Source organism: Enoplosus armatus, chromosome 5, assembly GCF_043641665.1.
Source record: "Enoplosus armatus isolate fEnoArm2 chromosome 5, fEnoArm2.hap1, whole genome shotgun sequence".
Lineage (NCBI taxonomy): Eukaryota > Metazoa > Chordata > Actinopteri > Centrarchiformes > Enoplosidae > Enoplosus > Enoplosus armatus.
The window spans coordinates 10,270,880-10,288,283 of record NC_092184.1 but is presented as its reverse complement, the minus strand read 5'-3'; the positions used below and the strand labels follow the sequence as shown (position 1 = coordinate 10,288,283).

General features: G+C 43.2%; 1 protein-coding gene across 2 annotated transcripts; it reads right to left on the bottom strand.

Moving 5' to 3' along the window:
• Nucleotides 1-445: 445 nt before the first annotated feature.
• Nucleotides 446-3,696, bottom strand: dusp14 (dual specificity phosphatase 14). 2 transcript variants are annotated; one of them, XM_070906302.1, is made up of 2 exons: nt 3,078-3,645; nt 446-627 (listed from the first exon to the last, which is right to left on the bottom strand). In XM_070906302.1, exons 1-2 carry the CDS (start codon nt 3,643-3,645, stop codon nt 446-448), a joined length of 750 nt encoding a protein of 249 aa, XP_070762403.1. The 2 variants fall into 2 exon arrangements, with proteins under 2 accessions (XP_070762403.1, XP_070762404.1); XM_070906303.1 differs by lacking the exon at nt 446-627 and having other exon boundaries at nt 2,938-3,696.
• Nucleotides 3,697-17,404: the final 13,708 nt, after the last annotated feature.

Genomic DNA, 17,404 nt, shown 5'->3' with positions numbered 1-17,404 from the left:
AAGAACAACATATTAATGAGGACATATAGTGACACAGCAGTTTGTTGCAGCTCACCAGAGTCTGATGCATCCTGTTGAGTTGCTCCCATCTGAATGTCATCTCCCAAAACTTCATCAGTGCTGTTCGTTCTGCATGGCCTGCACCGCTGGAGCCTGGCCTGCCTCTGATGCTCAGGATGATGCAAATGGCTCCGCTTACTGCTTTAATGATGGATGATAATATCCTGCTGCCGGTGAAGGATGCATTTACTTTTAGCACTTGACTATGCCCCGGAAACCTCGCGCATGCACTCACATTAACACAGCGAAGACGAAGGGAGGAGGCGGGGAAACAAAAAAGATGATATTTTGTTTTAGTGAGAACATAGTGTGTGTGTGTGCAGTGTATAATTTGGCTCTGTCACTTGTGCATCTCCGCGGTGGTCGTCTCTCTGGGTAATGGAATTCATTGTGGAGACCACTTTGGAGGTCCCTCAGAAGTGTGGGCACAAGACAAATAGCGCTCCATATCAATATCTGCCTGCTGCTCTGTTGCCACAGCAAATGAAAATGAATGACAGAACATTTCTTTGACATCTGAAGACGTCTCTTGGGGAAAATAGCTGTGCAGAATGAACATCAAGAGGCCTTTGAAAACATCTCAGAGATATCGTTGTGGTTAGAAAAATAAGGAAATGTACATTCTGATTCCAGTAAAAGTGTTAGTTTTCTATTAAATTTGAACACAAACGGTGACATGAGCTTGTTTTTTTTATTTTTTATTTTAATATCACAGTCTTGGGGCATGAAATACTTTGAAGTCAGATTACAGATTGTGCTCCGGACAAGAACATCTTCCTCCTGCTGACAATCACTTACCCCTGAAATGTATTATTCTTTATTTAAATTGTAATATCACACTTAATCTATTATGGCATTGTTGGAAAAAAGTGCTGTTGCACTGATCTCTGTGGGTTTAAAATGTCAACTCTGTTACACTCTACACCACATCCAACATCACTGCAGTCTGTTAGATGTCTGACACTCAGCAGTGATATTATACTGCACTATAGTGTAGGGGTGAGAGTCAAGACATCACAATACAAAACTGACACGATACATTCACTGCCCACGATAACGACGGTATCACAGTATGGGTGATTCCCCGACACATGATGTAGTATAATGACTACAATTGTTAACAACTTTGATAATCATTTGTCTCTGGTTCCAGCTTCTAAAATGTGAGAATCTGCTGCTTTTTGTGTTTTAAATCACTGTAAATATCTCTTGGACTGTGTGTCGGACAAAATAAGCAATTTGAAGGCGTCAATTTAAATACAAAACACACACTGGCAGCTTCACTTAGCATTGCATCATCTGACAGATGACAGACAGAAGAAGTGGTCATTGTACGGTAGCCATGATGTGCCAAATCTGAGCGGCAAATGTGTTAAAATTGCAGCTTCTCTGATAAGTTAATGTGAGTTGATGCTGGGAAGTAGAACAGTGGTGTGTTTTGGTGCATGTCATATGCTGCCAGTTTGTGTTTGATTTGAATTTTTCACCAGTTTTATTGAATCAATTAAAAGGTAACCTGTGGAGTTTTGGATCACCAGTAGTGCTGTTTTCACATGTGGGTCCCTGTTTAGTTTGTATTGTAGACGCACATGCGAAATATTTCACACAATCTTGCCAAATATTTCACATTTTTCCACTGATCTACAGGTGGCAGTAATATGCCAAGAAACACAGCAACGCGTCAGCAAAGGCAGGGAAGAAGACCACTAGCACGTTAACAATGCTGGATTTAAAACACTTAAAAACTCTTGCACTTTGCAAATGTTTTATGAGGAAGAAAAGTTTGTTAGACCTCTCAGATACACACGTGTTAACACCGACTCCATGTAAACATAACTGAAAGTAAGGAATCCATACAATCACTGCATTGTGTTTTCTTTTATGTGATTATATTGGTCTTGATGATGGTGTGCATTGTGATTTACTGCGGTACTTTTTTTTTGTCTCACCCCTACAACTATCTAGTGCTAAACAGTGCTTTTTGAGCGTGGGCAGCACCTGCAGCAAAGCTAAAATTACAACCAGCACAAGTCAGATCTTCAGCCTGTGTGACATCGCCAAACCACAAAAGTCGGCTGGTTTACACAGAGAAATAAAATGTGTTTTCTGTACTGCACTGATCTTTTTGCAACCTTACCCGAATATGGACACAAGGCAAAAACAGTGGGATAGAAAATATTCTTCCAAGCATCTATAATAGAGCTACCAGTTCCCTTGAGGTGGCAGATTTTTTTTTTTTTAATACAGAATCAAATAGCACTACAATAACATAGTGTGGTCACAGGATGGAACAGTCAACCCTGTGGTACACAGGAACTTCCCCCTAAACCTCAACTTCTAGCGTACATCTTCTAGATTTTCACCTTAAAAAAGGTAGATATAACAACATCTTTAAATGTTCAGTTAACGTGTGCCATAAACAGTTTTTTTCCTCACTATTAGTACATTCCAATAAAATAATTTGTCTATATTCTTTTTTTTTTCTGTACACTTATCTTAAATGCTACCATAAATTGAGAGCATGCTGCTGCCCTTCACACTAAAGACGACTGCAAAACTGGAACAATACCACCACATGACATCACGTCAGGAAAAGGGTTTCAGTCACATCGCTGTCAGAGCTAACACCGTCACAGAGCGCTCGTCCTCCACTGGAACTGGAAACAGACAAGGAGATAGACAGCACCGACCTCCACACATTTCCTCTTGGTGTCTGACATCATTGTGGTCCCAATAGATCCTTTGGTCGTAAGGATTCTGGGCTTAAAGTCGCCTCGCTCCCGCTCAAAGGCTAAATGGAGACAACTGGTTGGACGAACAGCAGCACCATCAACAACCAGTGTTTGACTCCCCCTGTCCAAGCGCACTGGTATTTGTTAAATAAGCTTCACACAGATGTACACTCACACGCGTCTCACTTCGCCTGTCCTGAACAGGCATGAACCTGCAGTCCAGAAGGGCAAGAGGGCTCATCATCACGTTCCTCCTCGATCCCTCACTGCGGCTCTCTCACAGGCCCCAGTACGGAGCCAGGCACCTGCGGTCCCTGTCATAAACATCAGGTATGACCCCATAGGGCGTCTGCACCATCTTAACAGAGTTTCTACCAAACAGCTTCCTCTCGTACTCGATGAGCTGGCGCCAGAAGCCGCCGTTGGGCCGGATGACGGGGCGGCGGGCTTTGACCCAGGCGTGGGCTTCGGCCAGAGACACGCGGTGATACTTCATGAGGTACGCCAGACACAGAGAGGCCGAGCGGCTCACCCCGGCCGCACAGTGCACCAGCACTGCCCCTCGCTTTCGCCCCACGCTGTGGATCTTGTCTGCCACGCTGTCGAAGTACAAGGAGATGGGGGAGTGGGGCATATCTGCCAGAGGGACCTTTACGTACTCCATGTGAGGCCAGTTGAAGTTGGGGAGCTCGATGGTGGCATTGACCACACAGGTGATGCCTTTGGAAAGCAGCAGGCTGCGGTTGGATGCCACGTTCCCTCTGCTGAGGAAGAGGTTGGGGGTGATTTGTGCGATGCCCCCCAGCAGGCTGCCGTTCTCAGTCAGCAGCCTCGGCACTGCAGTGGGCACCATGGAGCTACGATGGTGGTGGTGGTGGAAGAAGCCTTGGCTGCGGGAACCCATTGAGGAATCAAGAGGCTTCAAGAGGGACAGCGAATTTAAATGAAAAAAAAGCACAACCTTCAAGAGCTCAGAGTCATAGTAGTGCAGCGAGACCAGCCAGACAGCTCCTGTAACACACAAACAGATTTCACTTTCAGTCTAATTTAAACATTTCCCTGTGTCACTGTGTGCTGAGCACTCAGGCTGACAAACATACAAACACTTCACAAGGATGAGTAACATCGCTGCTGTTTGCAAAGACTCCAAAACAAGAGAGCTACAATCCATAAAGCAGACAAAACAATTACAGATCAGTCACAACAGTTGACTAATTCTAAAACATGCTGCTGTGAGGCTGTGACCTACTGATCCACAGCTAGAGAGACCAGTCCATCTGTACTGTATGTTTTCTCTACATTCAGGTCGAACGGCCTCCATGCTGCACGCCGAGACACGCCTCCCTCTGCCTCCCTCTGCGAGCGCAGACCCCCTGGAGGCGTACACTCACCTCATCTCATGTTCATCCATCCACAGCCCTCACATACAGATTACATCTCTCGTCTCTCTGGCTATTGCCGCTGTTAATGTCGTTTTGGATGGCAACAAATGGCGGGGTGGAAAGCAATCAAGTACTGTGCGATCACACCAAATTGTGCTGATAATACACTTCATTTAAGCACGGAATTTCCTAAAGTTTATTAAGCTAATTTCATTTTCTTTTTCTGAGAGAGGATCAAAATGATCTTCCATTTATGAGCTGTAACATGAACATGAAGATGCACGACACAGATCATGAAGAAATAGATATTATGGGAACCGTAATGCAACATTTCTGGCTGCATGTGATGGAAATAGCCTCCTGCGTTAATACTTAAGTTATCAGCAGAGAGCCCACAGCTCCAGGCGCTACTGCACACACTGCTGCACTTGTCGTGCGTCATCCACACCTTGTGCACCAGTCTGGCCGGCAGGTCTTTTTCTTTCATTTTCTGCCACAGTCTGGTTAACAAGACACACGGGTCAACTGCTTTAAACTGGAATTCAACCTGTAGAAAAGAAAAACAACACCTTCTGTCGCCTGCAAAGAGGCTGCAGAGACAGATTGGCATTCTTCTTATTAATGAGACTGTAATCAAAAACACGCGGGGACAGAATTTAACTTTGTGATCCAACTACAAATTTATACCACCTCATCTCATTCCATTTAAATCTGGGGGTTCCCAAGCTCTGGGTCAGGACCTGCACAGGATGGGAACCAGAAAAAAAAGATTTCTGCTACACAAAATTACTAGATCATTTTGCCTCCCAGGGCCTAAAAATAAAATACAGAAAAAGATCACGTTTTAGTTCAAATGGTCACAACTGGGGTAGTAAATACTTCTTTGTTTTAACAGGACACAAGACAAAAAGGTTGGGAACAACTGCTTTAAATGCCAAGATAAAAACGTCAGCTGTCAGATTTTTCATTATATAGATAAAGATATTCTCTATCAACATGAAACAGGTTATAACTTCAGTTTTTAATGGTTTTATTGTCCAAAGTTTGCATGAAAATAGAAATGTATGTATCCAGTACTAATAGAAATACTGTTTTTACATGTTAATCTTCATTTCCCTAAAGGTTTGGAGCTTCCTTGCATCATCGTAACCTCCCAGCTGTAAAAAACAAAGACATTCACCTCCTCTACACCCGCTCCTCCTATCGATCACAGCTTTGCCACCTCAGCATGGTCTTCTTTCTCTTTCCACAAAAAAAAAGGATCAAAGGCTAAAGCAACACTCTCCTCCCTCCCCGTTCATGTTTCTCGGGCTCGCTCCCGGTTGCCAATCACGCTGCACTTTGCCTCTGAAATGGTTGCCATGGTCGCGCTCTGGTGCAACTGATTCTACCTTCCTCCACACCGTCGCCGCTGGCGATGAGACAACAGATACAGTGATCCAGACTCTGGAAAACGAGTGTTACCATCAAACCACATCAGGAGGAGGGCAGAGATCCATCAGAGCAGCACTGAGGCATCTTATACCACTTAATAACTAAGTAGGAGAACACATTTCTCACTCTGCTAGTCTGTGTTGGGCATCGATATGTTCATGTAAGCTTAACTCAAACTCAGACAATTAGTCGATTGATCGATTAGGTGACTGACTGAGAATGAATCGGCAACTATCTTGATAATCAAGTCATTTTTCAAGCGAAAATACCAAACATCCCTATTTTTGCTGCTTTTCTTTCTGACAGTTAATTGATAATTTAACTATTGGTCGGGGGAATTTGAAAACATCAACATCTGACCAAATGATTAATTGATTTATGTAAATAATGGGTAGGTTAACTGATAATGAAAAAAATGTTAGTTGTCCTACACGTAGCACTAACAGCACTTAATCATGAAGTTGAACTGCCATTTGTTTTTCACTCATAATTCAGTCTCACATTGTGTTTATATTTCCTGTTTGTTCAGTCGACATGCATGTACTAGATCGACATGGACGCAGTAGCGGTTTCTAGGAGCAGTTAAAGTTTATCCATATTTTTATACTGAGTTTTTAGTGATGAATTATCACCTGACTGGGCAGTTCTGCTCAGCTTTACAGAACATTTTAGCATCTTTCAGCTCATTCTTTTGGTTTTATGACCCACAACTTCACTGTTTTGGTTCAGTCTCATGGCTCTCATTAACCTCTGATAAATCCATCATACACTACAGTGGGTTTACAGCATGTTGTGCTCCCCCAAGTGGCCAAAACATTTCTATTGATGAGGGTTTAATGTATTTAATGTTGAATTTGAGGTTGGTGTATCTGACTTACAACAATCTATAAAGCTGTGTGTCGCTTTTCTAATCTCACCTACAAACTCTGATTAGTTGTTGTTGCAATCAATGAGAACACCAGACTCTCTGAATCGCTGAAGAGAATCTGGGATGTGGGCAGTGATTCAGAGTCTACACTAACTGTGACATCTTGCTAAGACTGAAAAAGTGAACTATGAACAGATGTCCTGCTTGCAAGTCATTCTGTGTTTCAGTGGGATGCACAGTTGGCGCATAAATTCATGGAGACAGATAACATATATAGATCTGAGATAAGTAACTCTGTTGCTGCGGCAACCTCCTGACCACAGTACAAGACAGTAGCAGCCACATCAACGGAGAGATGAGCAAGATAAGAGAACCAAATAATCCCTGGCCCTCTCCAAAGTGCTGATGTACCACAGCGCCGGGCTTTGCTGAGATTTGCTCCGTCCACATGTTATCCGTTATTTATACCCCGGGCAGGGCAGGAGAGGCTGCAGAGAGCGGAGGAGGGAGAATTATGCAGAGGAATAAAATCTACTGTAATGTTGGAGATAGTCTGGATACTGCAGCTCGCTGTCAATCAAATTTGCTGTGAGGATTAATTCTCCACAAAAAAACACTGAGGAGGGTCAGGGGGATTTACGGGACATTGTCTGTGTTCCTGCACATCCTGACTCGTCCTGAGGCAAACCAACCTTTCTTCTTCTTTTTGAAGAACAACCTCCCTCTCAATCATTCAGGGTGGGACTGTCAACAGGTGGTCCCACCTCACAAATCATCTTACGCACATCTCCGTTACTCTCTCCCTCTCTCTCTCTCTCTGTGAGGAGATTCCTCAGGGGTCCAGTTCCACCTCCGCTAACACAAATTGGAAACGTGACCCACCTACAGGGAAACTAGAGCAGCAGCCCTGACAGCAACCTCGCTCTCACGACACTTAATGGCGAAACCTCAACGCCAGCTGGTCCTGAACTGGGACTTGAACTTGGTTAGCATCAAATTCCTGACTGACACTCCCTCACACCACAGAATAAGATGAATGAAAACACTGAGGTAACTGGAAGAGACACCCTGCTCTCGTCACTGTCTCTCAATCAAAGGCAATCCATTTACTCAGTCTGAGTGATCTCTGAAAGTCACTCTGAGGCCGACAGTCTGGATAACAATCAGGAGAAAATGAGGAGCAATGACAAGGGTGGCTCCTTTTTTCAGGTAGGACACAGCTTCTGAAATTCACCCAAACACAACAGGGTGCAGCTGTAAAACTCACAAACGATGCTGCCGCACAACAAGAGCGCTTTAATGTCAACTGCAGAGGGAGAGTCAACATGAGTGTGGGGACAGGAGGGACCTCTTGAGGACAGGGTTCGGCTTTGGCACTTTCCTGCAACAACAGCGACTGGGCGGCGCTCACACAGTCCACGATGTTACGCCTTAACATGCCGCACACACCGACACTGTGCAAACTCACATGGACAGCTGCAGACAAGGCCACGCGTCATGTAGTGAGAAATGGCAAGCGGACAAACAGTACACGGCTGAAAATGCACAATACAAATGATTCCTCTTTCCTCTCAGTTTGTCAGACACGTCACACAAAGAAGCATATTGTGTGGAGTCGAACAAGAATTATTGCATCCATCACTACAGCACACAGATGAGACAGATAAATGGAATGACTCTGCTTTACTTTTAAACATTGAAAACATATCACACTGTTCAAGATCTAATGAGTCAGACTTATCATTACCCATAATTGCTGCTACAAGCACTGAATATCAAATAGAGCTGAAATGATTACTCAACTAAATTTGAGAGGTAATCTGCAACTATTTTGAAAACGGATTAATTTTTCAAACAATGGACTTCCTTAAATGTGAGATTTGCTGCTTTTCTTTGTCATCTCTGATAAGAAACTGTATGTCTTTTGAGTTTTGAACTACTGAAGCAATCTGAAGAGGACAGGTTGGACATTTTTTCACTACTTTCTGATATTTTATGAACAAAATGATCGATTAACCGTGAATATAACCAACAGATTATTTGATAATGAAAATAATCAGTTAGCGGTCTTAATGTCAAATATCATTATAAGGGAGCAACTTGTGATTATCAGGCCACTACTACACACAGCAGTTTACACATCCCTAAATGGATATTTCACTAAATAATTGTTGTTGTCTTTTATAAGCTTTAAATATTTAAGACTGCCTCTTCGTGGAAAGAAAGTGTAATACCTGCTTTGTCTTTCAGGGCCACAGTTTGTGAAAATGTGGAGCTTTCAGTGAATGACTCCACAAGTTCAATCATTTATGATTGAGCCTTGAATGAGAACCGCTCCTCTGCGCACGCGCTGCTCGTACCCGTGCGCGTGACACGAAATGTGTGCGTGCGTTGACAAGTTCGGGTGTCAGAAACAGATCGTAATAAGTGTAGAATATAAAAATAGTGTAATGGTAGTGTCCCACTTTAAACAACACGCCGCATATAGCAACATGTCTTCTTTAAAGGCAAAACATCATGAAACTCAACCCGAATAAAACCTATAAATAAATGCCTTTAAAACACACACAAACACATTTCGAAATGTACCAATGCTTTGTTTAAATTGAAGTTAAAACCCATCTCGTGGCAGGTCGAAATGACGACGATAAACTGCCTCCAGCAGATGTACAACTCAACTTACCAGTCGACACTCAGAGATGGCAGAGATGGAGGTTTTCAAAGCGCCCTCACCGCCTGCACCAGTCAGGCGGGCACGGATCCGCTGCTTTCACTCTCCGGACATTTACCTTCAGTCAGTCCGATCATACAGACGGCCAGGGGGATGGAGAGAGGCCAGGTGGTGGGAGACAAACCGCGACAGCCAATAACATAATGTGAAAGTCAACAGAAATACGAGTCATCGGTTTGTCCACTGGCAGGAGCGGCGTGTGCAGGGCAGCGCTGCCTCGGTATGAGGGGTGATTAGTGCCACACAGCGGAGGAGGAGGCAGGAGGGGCATGTTTGCTTATTCAGGCGAGTCTTTTCTATTGGTGGATGCAAGTTTAGTGTTCTATTTTTTTCAACCAAGCTCAAACTAGTCTGTCTAAGCCTATATTCTTTAGGCGGTCCTGGATGTTTCCTGTAGAGAAGCTCAGGGAAGCAGCACTGATATTTAGCTTATCTGACGTTGGACGTGCATTTGCAAAACCAACCAGTTAGTCTGCATCCTTGAAGCTTTCTCTCTTGTAAAACTGAAACTGGGTGTAAGAAAACAATTCTGATGAAGCATAAATCTCTCTTTATGTCGCTTGTCCCAGTAGTTTCTGTGTGCAGCGTCTTCTTCGCCTCATTGAGGTGTGATAAGAGGTAATGGGTTTCATTACTGCCCCCTGAGGCCGGCGGACAGAAAACACCCACTGGTACTCGACGGTTCTGCAGTTGTGATAATATAACTCTCTGAAAGGGACCAAGCTGCCTAAGAAGTACTTTTACCTTTTGTTGTTAATGCTTTTGTGCTTTTACTTAAGTGAAAACCACGAATGTAGGAATTTTACTTGTAACAGAGTATTTCTACAGAGCAGTATTGCTCCTATTACTTAAGTGCTTCTTCCACTGCTATGCTTCAGTGAGTTTTTCAATGGGAGGCATCTAAATAGGGCTACAAAGCACTTACAACAAATCAGCATCATAACATGCGACAGGTTCAAATTATACTTTATACACTGAATATTTTTTGTACAATAATACACTACCATACACATCTTTTTTTAGGGGGAATTAAGTTGAATGGAGGGCAGATGTGACTGTACATTTACACCTGTTTCACACGAGGCACCAGGCTTTAGACATTTCAGATTCTGCCAATTAAACTAAAAAAAAAAGAGAAAGCAAAGGATTTTATACTTTTTTGTTCACCAAAGCCTTCTTACCATATTTATTACTCAATTTAATCGTCTCCAGCTGTGAGCAGCTCTTTTATTTAGTTGATGTTTTGGGTCCACAAAAAATGTTCACAGAGTTTGCACATTTTTATACATACTGACATCTTTGAATATACTCTAAAATCCGGTTACAGCAGCAGTCCACAAAGTTGTAAATGAAACTGCTTTTTATCAAACATCGTAGTGTCATTAAACCTCTGTCCTTACAGTCACTGCAGCCAAACTGCGTCCCTCCCTTCCCTGATGCTTGGATTATTTGGCCGTGCAGTTATGAAACAAGATTATAAACAAACAATTTTTCCTAAATGAGAGGTCAACCCCCCCTGCTCTGTAAAACTGGCTGGACTTTGGAGAGCTGTGAGATTTCCAGTGTCAAAGGTCAGATTGAGGAGGCGGGTCACATAGAAATGAATGTGCCATAACTGTGAGTTTCATGATATGTTATAAACCCCTAGCTCCAGAAATTTAAAGAAAAGAAAGTCATGAGTCTGTCCCCTTGATGGATTACTGAATCGGTAGTGCTCTCTCTCTCTCTCTCTCTCTCTCTCTCTCTCTCTCTCTCTCTCTCTCTCTCTCCATGGCATCAGTTACTCCTCATACAAAAGCGGTGAGAGGATCAAGCACCTCCCCAGAGCACAATGCTGAAAACTATTGGTGAGATGCAACTATAGGACAAACAAACCTCTTGTCTACGAGTAGAATCATCAAAGCCTGACTGCAAAGCAATTTTGATGGGTTTTGCAATTCTGACTCTTTCCAAACAAGAGACTATTTGTTTTCCTCAAAATGTTTCTGGTGCTTTGTGTCTGAGGTCAGTGGAGCATAAACTCTCCAATTTAAGCTTATCAGCATTCATTTTGTGACAGATAAATGAACTATGATAGATTTATGTAATTTTTGACAGAATTAAGTTTAAAAAGCTGTAGTTTGCAATGTAGATCTACAGTATACAGACACATGAGCTCTGGTTGGTAAAATAACTCAGCATGCAATTCAACATCCTGGCGTGCTGTTTAGCGTTAAGACGTTAAACCTCATTGACACTAATGTGTTAACTTCGCTAATAGACCCTAAAGGTTTCTACCGTACAAGTGACTGACTCAGTAGCGTCAACATACAACGTGAACTGTTTATTTGAATGCCTGCAGAGACCTGAGTGCTCATGTTGCAGGTCTTGAACTTATAAAAACCCAGAGAGCAAACTCAGTGTTGGAGATGCAATAAATAAACAATGTAGGATCACACTCCCCGGTGGCTCAGGCAATATGTTTCCATTTCAGTTTGCTGCTGACTTGAAACCTAATTTTATGCACTTGTTTAACACACACACAAAGGCACACATTACCAATTTAAATGTTGCCCTGGCATGGTGGGCGACAGGCATATACGGAAACAAATATACTGTCTGTTCTTTAGGTCAGTTATTTCAAATCTCATTATGCCCTGCCCTGGAGGAAACAGCTTGATATCCTCGCAGAGCTCGACACAGCGGACGATCCATATGGCCACAACTCTGAGACCTTCAAGACTGCAGCTGCATCTGCAGGGCTTTCTGAGCAGCCCTCAGTGAAAATATCCGTGTACGAAACCATAATTAGACATGCCTTCCAAAGTCAATCCTATTTCAAAGTGCTCCTGGGGGAGATATTACGCTATCCATAAACCCATGGCCCCTGCCTCAGAGTCACTCCTAATTACATCCCAATTTCAATCAAGTGGAAACAAACAGCAGCAGTACCAGGCGGTGCAACCACAAAAACTGGTGCAAAGGTGACTGTCTCTTTTTTCCCCCCTCATCATGCAGAAACAGTTGTTGATTTTTGACCCTGTACTTGAAATGCTATGCATCCTTTTATAGCGCAGAGGAGCGATAAGAGCTCACGTTGATTGAAATTCACCTGATGAATGTTTAAAGAGACGAGGAAATGGTGACACAAAATGTCTGTGAATGGAATGAGCAATAAATTGAAAGAAAAAAAAAGGATGATAGATGTTTAAAAAGTGGTAACCTTGAATTAGAAAAGCGGGAGAAAGATGGATGGAGAGATAAAGGGAGAAAGATAGAGCTGCAGGCTGGAGAGACGGGGACTGGGGTTCAGACTGAAATGTCAGATGAGTCAGAGGCATTCTGGGAAGACGCTCCTGTTTAATATGGCTCCACAGTCTGCCATGGAGGCTGAAAATTTACAATGACACCATCACCGTAATAACAAGCACCTGCAGCCACGTTCTGAAGGAGCTGTCTGCTCTGAATGAGCGGGTAGTGACATTGATTAACCCTGACCGCCTGTAACACAAGATAACTGATGGGCTTGACAGTGCAGAGGCTGCCACTGTGATTTAACCGTAAAATCCTTTGCACATCTCTCAAACGTATGGACACTCAATAACCTGTGCTGTTCAGCCACGGCCACTTATTTACACTTTCTGAGAGCCAGCAGAGATCTGTCAGTCCAAATAGTAAATTATGAGCACAGTGATCCCATTCAGGCTGCTAAAAATCATTCAGGGGGAATGCTGACGATCACGACACGAGCACATTTCAGTCCCAATGTGAGAGCTGAAGGAGGAAAACATATTGGCACAAGCTGAGAGTTCAAGCCTGAGGAGTGTGTGTGAGCAAAGCTTCAGCAGATTATCAGAGTATCTGTGTCATCTGCTAATAAGTTGATGAATGAATATCCCTGAGAAAGTAAAGTGTACAAAGGTGCAACTGTAAATCTCCACGATCCCGGCAGGCTTGTAACACTAGAGATGTTTATTTCAGTCTGAGCTGATGTGTGTTTGACCGACGGGTTGAGGGGGGGTGGTAAGATGAGGAGAATGGAAAGTGTTGTGTGGTCAGCAGTGGTGGAGATGCTAGACTCTGGCGTGCAGGAACGGTTGGGGTCTAAATAAAGTCGCTGCTGATCCCACAGGTGCCCCCATCGCTCCAGCTGTGACGGCAGTAAATAGACATGGGATCTAAGTGTTTGCTGTGGCAACATGTGAGAGCAGCGAGGTGCCTGAGCGCAGCATGGAGCCTCCCCGTCACTCTGATCAGAGCTGCTCTGACATCAAACAAACACATTTGCTGCTGTGCAAAAGAAACAAGACCTCAGACACCTCAGCAGCGTCAGACTCGCATCCTGTTACCATCCATCCACCATGAGGAAAAAATACAGTGGAGGTATCACATCTTTTCCCAATATTATGTCCTATTGAGTCCTGAATAGATCCCTTTCTTTCATGATAGTGAGTCAGTGAGAGAAAGCACGTACACAGATGGAGGGGAGGGGGATGAAGGGGAGGCTCTGGTTAGTCACGACTCTTCTGCCCAGAAAATGAGCACGAGCAACAGGGCGAATGTGTGTGTGCGTCTCCACAGAGCTGCCCTCTGCCCCTCCTCTCCGCCGCTGCTCCTTCTCCCAGACTTCAGTGTGCCACAGACCTGGTTGCCAAGGTAACCTCTTGTGTTGATAGGCTCACCTCTGTGTTAATCACTACCCAGCAATAATGGCTATATGTGTGTGTGCTGGAGTTTGTCCTTTTAAAGAGGGTTACAACAACACAGAGCAAAGATATGGGGGACATCTTTTTCCCTGAATAGCAGCAAAGTTAAAAATCAATAAGTCACCGGCAGAGGAGAAGCTCTAAAACCAATGGATCATTTTTTTCTCAGAGACTTGTGTGTTTTCTTTTTAATTCCCAAAACATGGTAGCCTACTTTGGCTGTTCTAATAAACAAAAATAGCTCAAACATTGAGAGAGAATATGTCTATCTTAATACTGCAATCATGCAAATCAGTAACTCACAGCAAATTAATAATATATCTTCAGAGATCACATGATTGCCTGTAATTGTATCTTGCCATCTTTCCTCTCTGTATTATGTGATTTAAAAAAAGATAAATGATAAAATAATGAATCCTGATGCAGGTTATCATTAATTTTTGTGATGCTGATTATCTCTCTTGTGAAATGTGTTATAGATTTGTTTTATTATTGATTTAAAAAAAGTCAATATACAACAGCACACCCACTAATAATAGTTTAAAAAACCCCATAAAAAACTAAATGATAATAAAAATACTAATAAACAATCTTGAACACGCAGATTATCATTCATTTACGTGATCCTGATGATCTATCTCTCTTGTGAAATGTGTTTTAGAATAGCACACCAAGAATACAAGTTTGCAAACTGTCAGAATGTGCCTGTTCGACTCTTTCTCTCAGTGATGTTTAGAAGATCAACACCAATACACCCGTTTCCTCCTAAAAGAAGTCAACATCAATTTACCTTTGCAAGGAGTCTGAAGCCAGCAGAGAGCAGGAGGCAAATGGTGTGTCTGAGAAGACGCCGTGTGGGTGGGTTGAGGAATGCTGCATGTCTGCACACATGCAGAGGGTTGACACTAACATCTGCTCCATCTGCTGCCCCTGCCACTACAGCACACACTCTGCAGTGACAGAGAGAGGGCCATGCCACAACATGTGCTGAGTGAAACAGGTGAGGAGTCTGCTCAGCTTGACTGGCAATATAAGACATATTCTGTATGGTGAATAAATATGTCATCAGTGCAATGTAAAAAATGCTAATTAACTCGTGACTTGATCATGCTACAGTATGTCTTATTTCACTGCACTTGATGAATGAATGAGTAGACTGAGAAACACCTCCTGTCATCTGGCAGTGTTGTCTTAACTCAGATCCCTCTTCTGGAGCCAGAGGAGATACAAAGCAAGTCACAGGCCGAGACACACGTCACTGGATAAAGAAATAAAACTGTCGAGACTAATGTAACTATCACTCAGCTCAATTTGACCGAAACCTGGCATTTCCACTAAATGGAAAAAAAAACTATAAACAAACTATATACTGAGCCTGAGTTACAATATGCTGCATGTAATAAGCCAAACTAGACATGTAATCTGAGTTTTACTTACTTACATTACTAGACAATGATGGGATAGATGTGGTCAGTCCACTGTGACATCACTGTTTGATGTGGTCAATCTACTGTGACATCACTGTTGGATGTTGTCAGCCCACTGTGACATCACGGTTGGATGTTGTCAGTCCACTGTGGCATCACTATTTGATGTGGTCAGCCATCATTGTTGGATGTTGTCAGTTCACTGTGACATCATTGTTGGATGTGGTCAGTTCACTGTGACATCATTCTTGGGTGTTGTCAGCCCACAGTGACATCACTGTTTGATGTGGTCAGCCATCATTGTTGGATGTTGTCAGTCTACTGTGACATCACTGTTTGATGTGTTCAGCCCACTGTGACGTCACTATTGGATGTTGTCAGTCCACTGTGACATCACTGTTGGATATTTTCAGTCCACTGTGACATCCCTGTTTGACATTGTCAGCCCACAGCGACATCACTGTTGGATGTTGATGAGCTCAAGCTTTAAACAGGAAATAAAAGGAAGAGAGGATAGATCACAGCCTACTTTGTTGCGGCTGGTTGGAAATGAGTCTCGGGTGAAGACGTCAAGTGTGACATGAGGAAACTATATCCTGTGAAATGAGCAGAAGTGAAAGGAGTAATTTATGTAGAGGCATCACTATTGGATGTGATTGGTACAGTGTGATGTCACTTTTGGATGTTGTTAGTCCATTGCAACATTGGATGTGGTCATCCCATTGTGACATCACGGTTGGATGTTGTCATCCCATTGTGACATCACGGTTGGATGTTGTCATTCCACTGTGACATCACTGTTGGATGTTGTCAGTCCACTGTGGCATCACTATTTGATGTGGCCAGCCATCATTGTTAGAAGTTGTCAGTGCACTGTGACATCACTGTTAGATATGGTCAGCCCACTGTGACATCACGGTTGGATGTTGTCAGTCCACTGTGGCATCACTATTTGATGTGGCCAGCCATCATTCTTGGGTGTTGTCAGCCCACTGTGACATCACGGTTGGGTGTTGTCAGCCCACAGTGACATCACTGTTTGATGTGGTCAGCCATCATTGTTGGATGTTGTCAGTCTCCTGTGACATCACTGTTTGATATGTTCAGCCCACTGTGACGTCACTATTGGATGTTGTCAGTCCACTGTGACATCACTGTTGGATATTTTCAGTCCACGGTGACATCATTGTTGGATGTTGTCAGTCCACTGTGACATCACGGTTGGGTGTTGTCAGCCCACAGTGACATCACTGTTTGATGTGGTCAGCCATCATTGTTGGATGTTGTCAGTCTCCTGTGACATCACTGTTTGATATGTTCAGCCCACTGTGACGTCACTATTGGATGTTGTCAGTCCACTGTGACATCACTGTTGGATATTTTCAGTCCACTGTGACATCATTGTTGGATGTTGTCAGTCCACTATGACATCACTGTTGGACGTTGTCAGTTCACTGTGACATCCCTGTTTGACGTTGTCAGCCCACAGTGACATCACTGTTGGATGTTGATGAGCTCAAGCTTTAAACAGGAAATAAAAGGAAGAGAGGATAGATCAAAGCCTACTTTGTTGCGGCTGGTTGGAAATGAGTCTCGGGTGAAGACGCCAAGTGTGACATGAGGAAACTATATCCTGTGAAATGAGCAGAAGTGAAAGGAATAATTTACGCAGGCATCACTATTGGATGTGATTGGTACAGTGTGACGTCACTATTGGATGTTGTTAGTCCATTGCAACATTGTGGTCATCCCACTGTGACATCATGGTTGGATGTTGTCATTCCACTGTGACATCCCTGTTTGAAGTTGTCAGTCCACTGTGACATCACTGTTGGATGTTGTCTGTCCATTGCATCACTATTGATGTGATAGAAACAGTGTGACATCAGTATTGGATGTGATTGGTACAGTGTGACATCACTATTGGATGCTGTGTATGTGTGTGGTTGGGTAACTTCAAATATTTTATGATATCCCTGATGAAGGCCACAACCCAAAACACGTCAGTGTCACCATAACGTTGTTCTCAATGGTGAAGTGTGGCTAGAGTTTGACCCTTTAAGACTGCTTCCTAATTTCTATGCA

Coding starts and splice junctions, on each gene's coding strand:
- dusp14 (XM_070906302.1), bottom strand. CDS start 3,645: ATGGTGCCCACTGCAGTGCCGAGGCTGCTGACTGAGAACGGCAGCCTG. Junction 628..3,077: donor GTGCCTGGCTCCGTACTGGG/GCCTGTGAGAGA, acceptor ATGTTTTCAAAG/GCCTCTTGATGTTCATTCTG.